Source organism: Myotis lucifugus, unplaced genomic scaffold (genome assembly GCF_000147115.1).
Source record: "Myotis lucifugus unplaced genomic scaffold, Myoluc2.0 scaffold_59, whole genome shotgun sequence".
In the NCBI taxonomy this organism is placed as follows: Eukaryota; Metazoa; Chordata; class Mammalia; order Chiroptera; family Vespertilionidae; genus Myotis; species Myotis lucifugus.
Window position 1 is genome coordinate 2,285,162 of NW_005871107.1, and position 17,168 is coordinate 2,302,329.

General features: G+C 40.1%; 1 protein-coding gene across 1 annotated transcript in view; it reads right to left on the reverse strand.

The window, feature by feature from the left end:
• The window catches only part of COL9A1 (collagen type IX alpha 1 chain), a 92,021-nt gene extending 80,307 nt beyond the window's left edge, over positions 1-11,714 (reverse strand). The window contains exons 1-5 of the mRNA XM_023754314.1: positions 11,701-11,714; positions 11,122-11,198; positions 9,888-9,965; positions 9,619-9,751; positions 2,193-2,589 (exon numbers count right to left, since the gene is read on the reverse strand). Coding sequence (XP_023610082.1) covers positions 2,193-2,589; positions 9,619-9,751; positions 9,888-9,965; positions 11,122-11,198; positions 11,701-11,714 — 699 coding nt within the window. The remainder of the gene's footprint in view (positions 1-2,192; positions 2,590-9,618; positions 9,752-9,887; positions 9,966-11,121; positions 11,199-11,700) is intronic.
• Positions 11,715-17,168: the final 5,454 nt, after the last annotated feature.

The window sequence follows — 17,168 nt, forward strand, 5'->3', positions numbered from 1 at the left end:
AAATGGGCTTTTCTTAAATAGAGATTTCTACTTTTTCTTAAACAGAGTGAAAGTAGAGGAATACATTTTGGTGACGAGCTTGAATTTGACATTGTCACTATAAGTAAAAGTTTTTCAGCCTATATCCCTGATCTATTTTAGTTTTTGCCACTACCATCACCACCACCATATCATCAAATATGGAATTTTTTATGCCCTTAATATACTAAGTCTCTTGTGTTTCCTTGTGGGAGAGTCAGAAGTGAGTACAAAAGAAACAATTGTTCAGGTCTGTTTCAAGTACTTTTAACATTGGCTACACTGTACTGACTGACAAACTCCTTGGTGAACCAGCAGCAAAATGTAACAGCAGCCTCCAGGTTCTTTGCTGCCTTCCTGAACTTGAAAGAATAAAGTAGAAGATAACTGGTCCTAACTGGTCTCCATGGTGATGTGAGACCAGACTTGTCAGAAAACTTACAAACAGCTATAACATTATTGGCTGTACTGTAATATGATGAAGTAACATTGTGACTTTACTGTTCTGGCAACCAGGTAATTTAATAGCATGCTAGCAACAGGATTCAGAATTATAATTACTTGTACTGTTTTCAAGGCTAATGAATCAATAAATTAATTTTACAAGTACTTGATCAATAGACATCACAGTGAGGGAGTCCCCTTAGGTCTTTTTCCCCCTCATCCCTGGTATTGCAGAAGTTCAGTGTTGTTTGAAAAGCACTCCAGTGTCTCTGCAAAGATTAGACTGCCTAACTTTCAAAATGGCACAACAGTGGTCCCATGGGCTTTCTGACCCAGCACACTTGAGGTGTGATAACTCATTCATTGAAGAAATACTTTCTCAAGTGTCTACAAGCCAGACCAGCAATGTGGCAGTTACAAATTGTTTCCTGTCCATCACAGAATATAGAAATTTCACACTACCCTTCACACTAATCACAATTCTTCCCTTGGAAATAAGTTATTTGAACTATTCCATTACTGAGATGTCTGATAACCTTTTTCCTCCCTTTGGAGAAGGGCAGAGAAACAATTCAAAATCATTGTATCACCGCTGCTACATTCCATGACATGAGTTAGGTAACTAGAATTTAATAGTTGAGAGAGAGAGAGAGAGAGAGAGAGAGAGAGAGAGAGAGAGAGAGATTGGCATCAATAATTTCTTTATTGAGCCATAAATTCTTTAGTTTTCCCCAAAGAGCACTTGTCCCCTAATATATATATATATATATATGTTTAAATTCGTGTCATAATGCTATAAAATATCTTTTTAAATAATTATTCAGTGAGAGTTTAACAATTCAAAATGACAGAATTATATGGTACTTGTTGGCACAATTGTGTCATTATATAATTTCTTATCTTTATATCCATGGATTCTATGATAAAATTATGAAGAGAGCTCTAAAATTCTTTACTTTTATAATACACCATGCAAGACCTACTTCTGAATAAACAATTATTTTGTCCTCTATACAATTTTTATTCTTGCTTAGCAGACACCATATGGCTTCCAAACCACATCTTCTACATTCTGCAATTAGTATCCCTCACCCTCCCACCCCCCACGACACACACACACACACACACACACACACACACACACACACACATTTTCTCAAATGCATTTCATTCAAACCAACCACACTTCAGATCTTTGAATGTGGTCTACTTATTCTCTGCTTCTTTTTTCTTTAATGCTCTTCCCTAAGCTAGAATGCACTTTCTCCTCTTCTTTTGCCAATTGAAATCCTTCCACTTCAAGGTTCATTGCTTTCAAGAAGCATGGAATTCTTGACTAACTGAATCCATCATTCATCTTAACCTTACTTTGAATCTTCGCATTAATTATTTATACACAATATGTCCCACATGAGTATTGGTTTCTTTTAAGTCCCCTCCAAAGGATTCTGGGTACTCCAGGTGGACATGTAGCAACTTCCAAGTAGACTTTAAGCTCCTAAGACCAGGAGCCATCTACTTAAATTCCTCTGAATCCCCATTCTATCAGGTACATGCTATACTCAAAATAGTACTGAGGGCTTTTCTAATAAGTGCTTGAGTGAATAAAAAAAGATGAGTAACTGTTCATTGTTTAAGACATGCAGATGATCACTAAAGATCTCTGAGGTATTCATTTTTAGCAATCTGGCTTTGACTTAATCTACCATAGTGTATGATTTTATACTTACCGGAACAGAAACTTGAGGATTATCTACAAGTTTTCCCAGCACAGCAAAGCCATCGACATTGATTTGGCCTCTCGGCTTTATAGGCAAGGATTCAATCCTGTTGCAGTCAACAAAAAGAGTAGCACTGCTCCTTTCGACACCAATCATAATCTTATGCCACTGGGAGTCAAACAAGGAGGGCAAATTTGAAAAGGCTGCAGACTGGAGACTTCCATCCAGTCCCTTGTATGAAAATGCAACAGATTTTGTTTGGCCATTAATCTTCACGCCAACTTGCTCCTTCCCCGAGGAGTCCTGAATCTGCCAAATGCTCCAGTGCTTTTCAAGTGTGCTTCCAGTCATCCGAAAAGTAGTTAAAAAGGAGTATTCTTCAGGCAGTCCACCGGGATATAAATGCCTGCGTAAATTTTAAAACAGTAAACATAAATCTTGTTTTCTGTACCCATGCATATTACCATCTTCTCTTATGCTATTTTGGGTTCTAGCTCTACAGAAAAGCTACAGTGTGGAAAACGATGCGCTATTTGTTCTTTCATGACTGTCCATAAAGGCCTTCACAGAAGTTCAATTATTCATGTACATTTATGCTCCATCCTAAAACACACGTTAAAAAAAAAACCCCTCCCTCAAAGCTAAAGAGAGTTCCCAATGCCACACAATCCCAACAATATTCCTATTTATGCTGCCTAAAGAGCTACTGTTCAGCAATTTCATCTCAGCCAAGAAACACATTCTTACAAAGTTCTTGGCACCATTTCCCCTACATATGAAAGAAGAGATCATTTGGAATCCAAACCAGCTCTGCTAGTTTATGAGACCACTTAATTAAAGCAGCTTTTAATTTTTTTTATTTTAATATAACATGTTAGGATTATTTGCTATTTTCATCATTGCTTGGGTATTTCCCTCCATGATTATATCCTACACCCATATAAGCATTTTGAAAATCAGTAATTGTGCAGACTTGAATAATTCTTTCACCCTGAGCCTGATTTTCATTTTCAGGGAGTTCGAAGTGTGATGTTAAATTAGCAGCTGTTGTTTGTCACTAGATGTGTGACAAGGGAAAGGTGACCAGTTCTTAATTCTCTGCTCCAACCTAGTTGTTCCTCCATCTGACAACTGAATCTGTATCATTGCTACTTTATTGCTTTAAATGGCAGCCTAAGACTATCAGTGGCCCTAAGGCATCTCCAGTCTGTGTGGGAACTGTGATCTGTAGCTGCAACAACTACCTGGATCATCTTCGGTTGAACCAACTGCTAGAACCTGAGGACCAAATTTTTAAAAAATCAAGACATATTAAATGTAAACTTCACCTTCAAGGGCTTGAAGGTTCTATCCTTCTACCTTCTTCCTTCTGAGTATAGAAATATTCCTAAGTAAGGAAGAAATGCTAATAAAAATAGATGCCAATTAATTTTTCTAACTACATAATAAAATTTGACATTTCTGAGAACAGTTATGGACCAAGACCCAAAGTCCCACATAACCTCTCTCCAAGTCAAACTCCTGGTATATATAGTAGCCCCCTTCTTGTGAGGAGTAAAAAGAGAAAGGCAAAAACAAATATCTAAATGGATGCTGATTTAATGTGTTGCAAACTAAAATTCATAACATAAATTTATTGTCTTGGCATATGTGTTGTTGCCAGTTACATTAAAACATATTATTGGGGTCAAGGATTTCTAAACCAAAAAATTCCTCTGTTCTAAGCATGTTTAGCAATACATAAAATAACTCAACTTGCTAAGATTTCCTGCCTTTACTTTTACTTTTACTCTAATTATAAAACTTTGTCATCCCTTATAATAATAGCAATAAACAAATATATAACTCTTAATTGCAAACATTTTTGCAAGCCTTCAATAAAATGGGTCAACTATGTCAACAAATTTCATTGCTTTGTTAGTTTTATAAAAATGTGAAACTTTTCATCTGAAAACTCTTTTATCATCCAAGTACTTCTTTTAGATATTCTTTTCTAAAATAACTGGCTCTTATTTATAATATTGGGTGAATTTTTTTGTCAGTACACATTCTTAAATGATTTCTGGCAATGTATACTCTACTTATTTCAAACCTTTCAACTCACTAAATATCTTTTATGTCTGTGAAGTATGCAGGAGGTTTTAACAAGTACATTTTTAAAAGATTCAATTTGGAGCTAAAGAAAAAACCATGTATATAAGAAACATTCCCCCAGAATGAAAAGGTCTACCACATCTATTTTGATATTTTTTTAATATTGATTGTCATATTTCCCTTGAACTTTAGATTTTTCAGAATATACATATTCCAGAATAACTTCTCGGAAAGAAACTAAGACTCATTAATGACAACATACTATATTGCCTGTTGTATAATTATAAAACCTCATAGAAGTTTTTACATTTCATTTAACTGACCTCAATTTGGAGCTGGAAGATAAGTTTTAAAAGTTTTATTCAGCCCTAACCAGTTTGGCTCAGTGGATAAAGCCTCAGCCCACGGACTGAAGGGTCCCAGGTTCGATTCTGCTCACTAAATATCTTTTATGTCTGTGAAGTGTGCAGGAGGTTTTAACAAGTACATTTTTAAAAGATTCAGTTTGGAGCCCCAGGCCCTACAGTAGGCAATCAATTGATGTGTCTCTTCTATGTCTCTCCCCCACCCTTTCACTCTCTTTTAAAACCAATGGGAAAATATCCTCGGGTGAGGATTAACAAGATAAAAAAATAAAAAAAAAGATTTATTCAATGGTGAAATTTGACTAGTATCCATTTAAGTTACAAATAGATTATTTAATATTATTTTCACTTAATAATGTGGATTTAACTAGATGCTTAAAGAATTCGTTTTTCTTTTTTGCCCAAGACAGTTACTATTGAGGTCTGAGGTTTTTATAGAAGGAAGATAGATCCTAATGCTTTGTCCTCTTCTCTTCCTTAAAGCACTTTTCTTATAGGCCAGCGGTTCTCAACCTGTGGGTCGCGACCCCTTTGGGGGTTGAGCGACCCTTTCTTTCACAGGGGTCACCTAAGACCATAAGATAACACATATATAATTATATATTGTTTTTGTGATTAATCACTATGCTTTAATTATGTTCAATTTGTAACAATGAAATTGGGGGTCACCACAACATGAGGAACTGTATTAAAGGGTCACGGCATTAAGAAGGTTGAGAACCACTGTTATAGGCTTTTTAAAAATCTACGTTACCTATTTATGTGTTTACACATGTACTGAGCGAGGATGTAGAATTTCATCAGTCCCAGAAAAAAAAAATACAAATGTATTTGATTTGAATTTAGAAGTCATGGTAACTTGCTTGAGCAACTCTTTTGCAAAGACATGAGGTTAAGGGAAGAATCCCTCCCAATTTGTGCTTCACCCAATCTTTCCTGCTACGTGAGCAAAGGGATTATGTTGAAAGTAGCATAGGGCATGATGTCCCCATTTACTTCTAACTTGGTTATGTAATGCCAAAAACTTTTTAAAAATGGAGTCGTGGTGAGTTTGCTAGAACAATTCATTTATAGACATACTGTTAAACCAAAAATATTTATCTATCTTTATGTCCATTAAGATTATATACATACATATATACACATATATAATTTGCGCATGCTTATATATACAAACACAATCAAGATTATAATGTTATTAAATATTTTAAAGTAGGCTAAAATAGTATGTCAATATGATGAAAGAAAATTTCTTTGTTTCAAATTAATGAAATATATATATATTTGTATAGACCTAAGACCATTTTAGAAGTCCTCACTAATTTATAGGACAGTCAATCCCACTGTCTTTTTTTGAACACCTCAGATTCGGTTCTTGCAAATACGCTATGCACATGGATAAGTAAACTTGACAGCATACATAATTTAAAAGAAACTGGGTCTATAAATCATTTATTTCATTATGTTACAATCTGCACAGAGTATCTTAAAAGGAGAACCATAAGGGTTTGAATAAAAGATAAGAAGTCTTTAGACCTTGAAACATTTGTTCATGACCTTAACCCAAAGAAAAGGTACAGATTGTATTTGTTAAGGCAAACAAACATGGCATGTTTGTAAGTATGAGTTGAGAATGAGAAACTATAGTGCCCAAAATAAAGAATGCAAACAGCAAAATACTGTCTCATGCTCTTTCAAAAAAAATTTGAAAAGAATAATCTGTGGCTCTATCTCATTCATCCCAAATGCTATATTCACCTCTCCCTCCCACTACTAAGTTTCTATTTTGCTCACTCAGAGCCTATATTCTCCAGCATAGAAATTCCCTTTACACCAAGGCAGTCTACCCCCTGTGGGATCTGAGAGCAATTCCAGCCTCTGCCTCTCTTGCCACCTGGTTTTTTAATGATTAGGACTTGGAGGGCAGCTTGAAAAGAAAGCATTCACTAAGGAGAAAAGACTTGCACCTGCAGACACTCTCTCCTTCTAGTGCTCTCCACCACTTATGGCAACTACCACTGTGTACCGGGCTCTATTCAAACCCTCTCCACGATTTACATTTGCTCCTCATTGGTGGTCTTGACATAGTTATTATTATTCCTCATTTCAGTCTGAGGGCACTGAAGCTAAGTTTATCTAAGTAACTTGCCCAAGAATGGACTTTATCACCTATCTGGGACTCCATCTATCTTAGGCCTTTGGCTCTCCTCCTTCTCTTTGTATTTCTTTCTCCTACTTCCTTCTTCATCCTTTCTTTTTTTTTTTCCTATGTCCTTTCTTTTTTTCAACTTAATAAGCCTTGCCAGTAAAGCGAGAGTTTTTAGTATTTGTGGGGATACAGAGAGTCACGGAGATAGAGAATATGGGACGTTGACTATGACCTGTTAAAAAGTATTTGGAGTAATTCTAGGCACTTAGAGAGGAACAACAAAAAAGGTGCACAGAGGGTAGGGAGTCTGTGTGCCCTTCAATCTCTAAATTTAAAGTCAGTGCCAAAACCGGTTTGGCTCAGTGGATAGAGCGTCGGCCTGCAGACTGAAAGGTCCCAGGTTTGATTCCGGTCAAGGGCCTGTACCTGGGTTGCGGGCACATCCCCAGTGGGAGATGTGCAGGAGGCAGCTGATCGATGTTTCTCTCTCATTGATGTTTCTAACTCTCTATCTCTCTCCCTTCCTCTCTGTAAAAAATCAATAAAATATATTTTTAAAAAAATGAAATCAAATAAATTTAAAGTCAGTGATACTCCAGATTGTACCTTAAATTGTAGAAGAGAAAATTAAGTCAGCATTGGGGGTTTTGTCATGTTTTACTATTTTATTAAAGAAGTTAAAATATATGAACATTTAAAAAAATTATTTAGGAGGACAACTAACATGTCTGTGCATGAAAAGAAAATATAAGAGAAAAAGCTTAATTGCTGTTATTATGCCTTTAACCTTTCCAAATGTGAATGGTTTTCCAGGGTCAGTATCAAATCGTGGCTAGAAGCACAGCCTCTGGGGCCATTCTGCCTGCAGTTTCAGTCTTCCCAGCACCTCCCAACCTGTGACCTTATGCAAGTAACTTAAACTCTCTAACTTCAGTTTCCTCCTCCATAAAATATGGATAATAATGTCCTCACCACAGGGTTGTGATGAGGATGAGGTTTAATGTTAATTGGAAAATTTATCAAAAGTATGTATACAGCACACTGTTATCCTGTCTAATAAAGAGGGAATATGCAAATTGACTGCCATGCCGTCACAAAGATGGTGGCACCCATAGCCACAAGATGGCAGCGCCCAGTCCCCTCAGCCCCACCAGAGTCCCCCAGTCCTTTCAGCCCCGTGGGGGGGTGGGGGGAAGGGTGGCAGGCGTGCGGTGCAGCTGGACCAGCCCTCAGCCCCCAGCCACCCAGGGCTGGCCTGAGGTTCAGGCAAGCCTCAGATGGCGGCTGCCCAGTTGCCCAGGGCCAGCCCAAGGCTCAGGTAACCAGGGCCAGCCAAGGCTTACGCTGCCGGCAGTGGCAGCAGCAGAGGTGTGATGGAGGCATCACCTTCCCCTGATCACCCGGTCGCCTCCTGCCCCTGAGGGCTCCTGGACTGTGAGAGGGTGCAGGTCGGGCTGAGGGACCCTCCTCCAGTACATGAATTTTCATGCACCGGGCCTCTAGTTATTTTAAAAAATATAGTATGTTCAAAACATAAATTTCTATCTGCATCTGGCACTATGTCAGAATATTCTAATTTGACCAAATTTTTCATTATTATAAACATTTAGAGTTTCTATAATATTCTTTACTGTTTTAATTAATCATTATTTGCCTTTACACCATAATTTCTATCAAAGCCCTAAATTGCTTGTTCATCTACCAAAGGAATCTTAATTTTTTTTCAGTGCACTGAGACATAATCATAATAGTCACATATGAGGTACTAGGTGACATCGAACTGAAAGCCCCAAAGCTCATTTATAACAATGGGATGACTCAACACTTACATAGACACAAAAGCATCTCAGTAATGAGTGATTTGAAGGATAAAAGAGTTCCAGAGAAAGAGATAAATGAAGTGGGGGATTTTTTTATTATTATTATCACTACCATTGTTCTGGGTATCATTGCTTTCGTTTTGATTTTTTTTAAATTGATTTTCAGACAGAGAGAAAAACACTGAATTGTTGTTCTACTTATTTATGCATTCATTGGTTTATTCTTGTATTTCCCCTGGCCAGGGATTGAAGCCACAACGTTGGTATATCAGAATTATGTCTAACCAACTGAGCTACTCCTTCAGGGCCTTAGATCTACTTTGGTTCCTGCCAGGAGCCAAGCACTGCCTGTGTGTTTCCATTTCAGCACCAGGACGTTTGAACAGCACCATTGTGAGTCCTCTAACCACTCCGGGGCTCCTAGTTAAATTTATGCTTAACCTCTGGCACTTTTCACAGAGGCTTCATTCAGTCAAAACCAGACAAATTATAGAAAAACAGTGCATTGAGTAATAAGAGCTTGTCCTGAATCAATAATAGTCTCGGTGATCCACCTCCACCCCCAACGCTCGCCCCTGGAATGGGAAATTACATACTGAAAACATGAAAGGCCTTCATATATTTAGGCACTGAAGATAGGTAAATAATTCCTTCATATTTAAATAAAATCATAATTCAAGAAACATTGAGCAAGAAAGTTCTCTAACATTGGCTAGCTTTTTATTTTAAAAAATGCATTGGAGGGCCCTAGCTGGTTTGGCTCAGTGGATAGAGCCTCGGCCTGCAGACTGAAAGGTCCCAGGTTCGATTCCAGCCAAGGCCACATGCCCAGGTTGCAGGCTTGATCTCCATTAGGGGGCCTCCAGGAGGCAGCTTATAAATGATTCTCTCTCATTGTTGATGCTTCTATCTCTCTCTCCCTCTCCCTTCCTCTCTGAAATCAATACAAATATATATTTTTAAATGCATTTGAGGCAGATGATTAGATTAATTTTTTTTAATATTACCTGGTTGGAATCCTGAAGTCTACATTATTTCCCAATTTGTAAGCCACTTGCAAAGCAGTTGATCCCACTATCCTTTGTATAGCTCTTCTAGATGCTGCTTTATCTACCTGGAACTGAGAAATCAAGTCAAACCCTATAAAAAGGGAACAAAAAATTAAAAGTCCACATTGAGATTGGTTTTGTCCTTTTCCACAGCCTACCCAAATAAAATAATATTTTAGACAGGTTTACAGAAAGCATGCATTTTCAATATAAACATTGCTACTCACCTGGTAAATCATCTTGGCCAATTCTCACTTTTGGACAGAGCTCATTTTCACCATTAGGAACTGAATTGATAGGAAATCCTGCAAAAGAGATCACATGTCATCCTACCTCACCTCTTACTGGGATCATGGGGAATGTGTCAATAATAATAATAGCTGAGCAATTATTTAAAGCACTACAGTATATTATACCAAGCAGCTTGCTTGTAAGTAGTGTGTTTGGTTTTAACGCTATGACTGTGATTATAACTCATTCATTTAGACTCATCCTGGAAGGGAAGCAAGGCACAAAGGTGCTTTAATAATTTGTGCTGGGAAAATGCTCCTTTGGGGGAAGTTAGGAATTTGTTCCTTTTGGACGTGGAGCTGCACAGCGTTCTGAATGGCACAGTGTCAGAGGCCTGTTTGGAAAACTTCTGGTGGTTTGGGCTAGAAAATATTCCTTAAAAACCACAAACTTTAGAATTCCCAAGAGAATCCAGAGCCGGCCTGAGCCAGTTCAATGAGAGTTCTGGATAGGGAAGTTCTTAGGAAACTTTGTTAACTAGAGGAGGGATTTGGTAGTCTCTGGTTCACTGATCCTAAATAAAATATAGAGAACACATTTAATTTCAGAAGCTCATTCTAAGAGATCAAATAAGGGTCCCAACTAGACTGTTGCTAGTTTCCTAAAATGAGGAAGAGTAATAAGAAGAAAATGAAAAGGATTAAATACTTAATTTGATGGGGAATCCTAGAATGAAATGGGGTGCTCCTTACACAAGTGGAGGGTTGTGGCGAAGGAGTGTTTTTCACGACCACAGAAGGCCTTTTGTAACTATACAACCCTTGCACCCTGAGACTTGCCTGATGGTAGAAACTTCCTACACTTCGAAAAAGCATCTTACAGCTGCAAAGCTTTGGCCCAGGCATCCCAGTACATCAAACAAATCCCCCTGTGACCCCAGTTTAATGGCTTCTATACATCTATCTATCCATCCATCCATCCATCCATCCGTCCATCCACCTAGCCATCTGAACAAACTGGCTTTCCTGCCAACTTTGATCACAGCACGACTTCTGCTTTATACCCAGCATTTACCACAGAAAACCCAAAGAGTACCCATGGCCAAAGCAGAATTGGAGAGAGGGTATGAGGGACTATGGGTGCCTCACTCAGTCCTCACTTAGCCACCGCCCTGCCTGATCCCTTCCGGGAACAAGTGATATTTCAAAATCTAGACACTGTGGCCCTTACTTGGGCGACGCTTGACGGCAGTTGCAGATGCACAGGGTTCCAGGAAACCGCATACAAAGAAGAAAACTGAAATTTTCCTGAAAAGGAGAAAAGAAAATGACTCATACAGAAGTCCCTCCAGCTGGGGACTACTTTAGTATTTTTAAACATGGTAAAAACCTAATTAATGTAAGTGATCAAATCTCAGTATAGTTTATTTTTTTATTTTGACTTTGGAGTCTTATTGAGAAATTTAATGAATTCTCACATTTTCAGCTGCTACTCTAAAACAATCATTAAGTCATTGTTTTTTCTACCTCACTGTCTCCATTTCTACCTATCTCCTTGTTTATTTCCTTGACTCTGTTTTCTTTCATCTTAGTTTTTCTGCCTCTCCATTTCAGTGGCTGCCTTCCCTCTTTCTCTGTCTCTCTATTCTGTCTCCCATGCTTGCTATTTTTTTATGTCTCACTTTCTCATCTGTCTCTCTCTATTTCTATCTCTGTTCCTGTCTCTCTCCTCTCATCTCTCCCCTTACCTCCTCTCAGCTTGTCACCCCTGGCCATCTCCCCACCACTCTTTCCAGTGTCGAGGTCTTACCAGAACGTCTTCATTTTCCCAATTGTTGTTGCCAATCGTCCCAATGAAGAAGGGATTGTAGGGGAGTCAGTACTCCCCAAAGACCCCTTCACTGTCACCCCAGGACTGAGGCGTTCTGGACACAGCCTTGGTTCCTCCTGCCCCTGTCAGGGCTACAAGCAAAAGAGTGAACCAGAGCCATCTGGTAACACTTTAAACCAAAGGAGAAGGAAGGGGTGGGGAAAGGTGGGGGGTGTGGCCCCAAAGCTAACAAGGTTACATTGAAGGAGGGATTCGAAAAGGAAAATTTGCTGAAAAGTGTAAAAAAAAAAAAAATTCAGGATGTGGAGAAATTCACTAGAAAAACCCAGGCAAACTGCTATAGGAACACAGTGGACGCTTTTAGAACTGCTATACGAGCACAAGTGAACCTTTTAGAGGACTGGGGTACAGGGAGCTCACAGGAAGATGTGGGACTCTTGGGAGCCTTGGCGCCCATCCAACCTAGGTTTGAATCCCCGTTTGTTCTGAAGTTTACTAGTTACATATCCTTCGGCAAGTTAGTTAATCTGCCTGTCACACCCGTTGCCTTCATTGAAAAACAGGTTGAAAGTAGTTCCTAAAACAATTGTTTTGAGAATTAAGCAAGATAGCAACTCAGAGAATCGAATGCTTGCCTCAGGAGGACAATCATTATTCCTCATATTACTGTCATTATAGCTAACACTTCACTACGTGCCTCTCGGTGGAAAATGCCTGAAGCTTAATGAGTTTAATTCTTACCCTATAAGGTAAGACTAAAATGTTTCCTAATCTATCGATGAGAAAACTGGGGCACAGAAAATGAAGTAACTTGTAACTTGTCCAAAGTTGCACAGTTAATTACTCAATACACATTAGCTCCTTCTTGTTAGTGCTTGATAAATGTAACATCAGGCCCCTAGTTCTTATTTCTTCTTAAACTCGGTAATTACCAGAGCCGAGCAGAATATCTTTGGAAATAAGCAATACATTATCCTCTATAACGAAGTTGAGAGCAGATTTCAGGGAGCACAGACCTGTAGAGAGAGATTTTTTTAGGACCATGTCACACATACACATTCTTTGTCCAGAACCAAGCTGAGAGAGAGAGAGAGAGACCCCACCCCACCCCCTCAGGATAACCTGCTTCTGGCTCCATGTTAGGGGATATGACAGTCCTGTCCTATAACAGGGACATTTAGGTTCAGAAGGTCCAGTTATCTTAATAAATTGTGGCATGTAGCATAAGCTAGTTTTGCTTCCTTGAACATTATTTTATTTTTAAATTAATTGAAAAATAAATAGCATTGTTTCTTATTTTTTATTTTTATAAATTTTATTTCCTCTTCTGCCTCCCTCAGCTCGATGGGGAGTTTGCCCTGATTAGCTGGGACCCATCTGTGCCATTGTTCGGCAGCCCTTTACTAGTCGTGAACTGCCTGTTGGGGCCCTGTCTCCATGGCATAGGGACATCCAGTTCCTCACATCATTTGGAGCTTTCCACGAGGCCCTGTCATTCTGTTATATCGCAAATCAGTGAGCTGGACAAGACGCCTAATGAGCCAGTTAGTTAGGAGTCATCTTTATTGCAGGCAGGTTCAAAGCAGATTACCTCTGTCAAATTCTGAACACCCAAAGGAGGAAGCATTCTCTTTTTATATCTTTTTTAGGGCCGTGTGTAAGTTATTTTTACAGACAGTTTGTAACCTTGAGTATATATCATATCTAACCAACACCTGTCATATCTATACAGACAATTTTGTGACCTTGAGTACATATCTATATGGACACCTGTACCCTTGGATGAACAAACACTTGGCATTGTAACGCCCTGGACGCAAGCCGCTGTCACAAAGAACCAAGAGACGCTTCTCATGCAAAAAGCAAAGGGTTTATTGTTACCAGCATGCTGGGACTCGCAGCTTACTCTGAGCACAGAGCAGCGGCTGTGAGCCCCGACCAAGAGTTTAAGCACACATTATATACTTTTTAGCAAACGGGGGAAGTAACCTGGGGTCATTCTACTGGAGATCTGGCGCCGTGTGAGTCAACATACAACTATCTGCTTTCGGTGGGGAGGGAATGTAGTTTGGAATTTTTCACTAATGATCTGGCTTTCTAAGTGAGTTAATGCCTGTCTGGTTTCTTATCAGGTCGTTTGTCCTTCAGTTCCTTTCCGGGCTGCAGCCATCTCCCGTAACCTCCCTGGCTGCAGCTGTCTCCCATAAAAGTTGTTTGTTCCATCTGCCTTTTCTGACCCTCCTGATTATATTGGCGCCTCTCATTCCCCCCTTTTTCTGTGGACGGTTTCTAATCTTAGAGACCTTCAGGCTCAGCCAAGGCCGAGTATTGTTGCCTGATAATCAGGAGCTTAATATCCCCTATCCTCTGCTGTATAAATTCTATAATTCTATTTATAATACAGGGTCCTATAGAGAGAATTAACAGCAGGATTATAAGTGGTCCAGCGACCGCTGATAATAGGGTCGTTAACCAAGGCGATTGTGTGAACCAAGATTCAAACCAACTCTTTTGCGCCTCCCTCTCCTTCTGTCGTTCGGCCAGCCGCTGCCGAAGTCTGGTCATGGATTCCTCCACTACCCCTGTATGGTCGGCATAAAAACAGCATTCTTCCCTTGATTGTCATTGGTTAGTTTAAAATCCCGGGCGTGGCCTGCAGAGGCCTGGGCCTCCGGGAAGAAGGCCGCACGTGGCCCCAACATGGAGGATACAGGCAAGATAGAGGGCATAGCCCTTGCCCTTTCATTCCCCCCTTTTTTTTGGAACTTCCGGCTCAATCATGAGATGGACTGATTCCACCGTTGCTAGAGGCTCGTACTGGGCATATTTTAACAAATGGTCTGGTGGAGGGGAAAGAAACTATTTTAGCTCTAGCAACTTCTATTGAAATAGGATTTTTCTTCTTAAAATTCCTCCATGGCTATCAAAAAGCCAAATTAAGATTAATTTATCTACTGTCCTGATGTTTGCATAAATATAACAAGAATGGTAACTGACTACCTTTGCTGGAATCTCATGGTTGAATCTTAATGTGCCCCGTAGGGCCAGGAAGCCACGCCACCCAGCTGCCATCAGGCCCGCCTGCAGTATCTGCTGAGTTAGGTGAATTCTTCACCTGCAGCAACTCCACCTGAGCCCACGCTCCAGGCTTTAAGGCCCATCTCAGTAGCCCTCCTACCCGTTGCAGTCCAGAGTGTGTGGGGGTTCCGCAGGAACGTAGAGGCATCCCTACTGCTCCCCTTCTACTCTTACCAACCGCCAGTGATGGTAGGGCATCGGCCTGACACTCCAGCGCCAGCCATCTTCAGGGCTTCCAAGCAGGGTACCAGGCTTTCTTCGTGGCATTTTTACTGGCTTCAAGTCTTTAGAGCTCAGACAGGGCTCTTTAAAACATGATACTCCAGTCAAAGTTTTCCGTTAATAAAACCACTATTAGGAACCAGTCTTATTGAATCTATGCAAAGAAACGTATTGCCATGTTAGCATTGCCAAATTTCAGAGGAATTACATAAGAAGAAAGACATACTGATCTACTCTAAGATTTTCTGACTTTCCTTGCCAATTCCTTTTAATTGTTGGCATTAAACTTTCTTTCTATGTATAACCATGCCTCAGACCTTTCACTCTAAACAGGCCTTTTTTTAGACTACCCCTGACATGGGCATAGTCACAAAGGCCTGCAAGCAGTACACAGGCTGCCAACTGTTAGCTGTCTCTCAACAGAGACCAAAACCTGATGGGCACTGTTCCCAGCCCAGGTGGGCACCTGCCCTCTTGGCAGCTAGGCACCCTTTACTTTTTGGGGTTCACCCCACATAGTACCCTTTCAGGACAGCCAACATACATTCAAACCTGCAAGAGAATTAAAGGTTAATGTGACATATCAACACAATGAAACATAATATAGGCATCATGGCCGCTTTAGGCAGCCACATCTTCTGCTACTAAACATGTGACTCTATAAATTGTCCTTGTCTCTTTGGAGCCATGTCCATGAAGATGCAGGCATTATCTAAGTCTATTCAATGTTACCAGCATCAGGCAGGTCGATCACGCCGTAGCTTGACGAAGTCTTTCCGGATCATGGATGGGTCCGCTGACCGGACGTGGGTGTGATGGACCCAGGTCGCGACGCTGTCTATCTTGAGAGCGGTGGGGGTCGTCAGCACCACGGAGTTGGGTGTAGGGACCTTTCCATCGAGGCTCCAGGAGGTGCCTTTTGCCTGGGTGGCGCCAAGGCGCAGCCAAACGTCCTCGTGCGCCCTCTGGAGCCCCCTCAAGAAAAGAGACAATTCTTGCAGCAAGAAAGTCAGGAATGATAGGGGGTGGGGCCTGACCAGCTTCATTCTTGCCTATCTTTACAGATTTCAAGGCCCATTGTCTTCCTTTACAGGCAGGGGGAAAGGCCCATTAAGTCTCTGCCTTGAGGAACTGTGAGCCCCATCCTTAAATGTCCCAATCAGACTAGAATTCCAAAATCCCAACCCAGCACAGAATATTACATAGAAAATCAAAGTTCCCAGTAAACAAACAGACAGAGGTGTTTACAAATATACTTACACCTTTTCAGTGAACAAGTATTTTTACAGCCTTGGGCTCTTGAGCAGATAACAGGAACATCATCCAAGTCCCCTGATGGGGGCCTGACTGGAACAGATGTGGGGGCCTTTCCCACATCCCAGGACAGGATTCTTGACCTATGTCTTATTTAGATAGAAACGGTTTTTATCACAAACAAACAAACAGATCCAAAACCAAGAAAATCGAGGCCAGAAGTACCCTCTGATGTTTTAGGGGTACCAAGAAAGGAGAAGTTAGGCAGTGTCCGGCCCTTCTCACAATCCACCACCAGTGATCAGTTCCAGCTTACTGGCCTATCATCCATTTAACATTTCTTTCCTTCCATTATACTAAAGCCATGCTTTCCAGTTAAAACTTTTAGCCTTAATTTTTAGGTGACATGTAAATACATTTAAATTTAACAACAAGGATACATATTTAAGCAACAAGGACAGATCAATTTACAGAAACCAGTTTCTATCTGAAATAATTGTACTTTTACTTTAGAAATTGGATTCAAGCACACTTCCTGCTTCGTAGGTGATTTGAACTTAAAAGTTTTAAGTTTCCAGCCAATAAGCCTGGCATAGCTGCTAAATTTCAAAATGGTCACAAATTTTCTGCTGGGAAAATCAAGTAGTAAGCTCCATAGCTATTCACATGTAAATTTGACTATCAACTTCCTGGTGGTACTTCCTTAAGGCGAGACAAAAGAGCTATTTTAAACCAGCCTGCATTTCTTTTTCCCTTTGGTCAAATTCGCCATTTAGGAAACAATCAGTCTTGGGTTTTATTTTGTACATTGCAAAGAGACTTTAGCTTAAAACTCTATCTAAATGTCCAGACTCGGACGGTGCGGGCATTGGTTTTAAGCCAGCTTTTCTCTT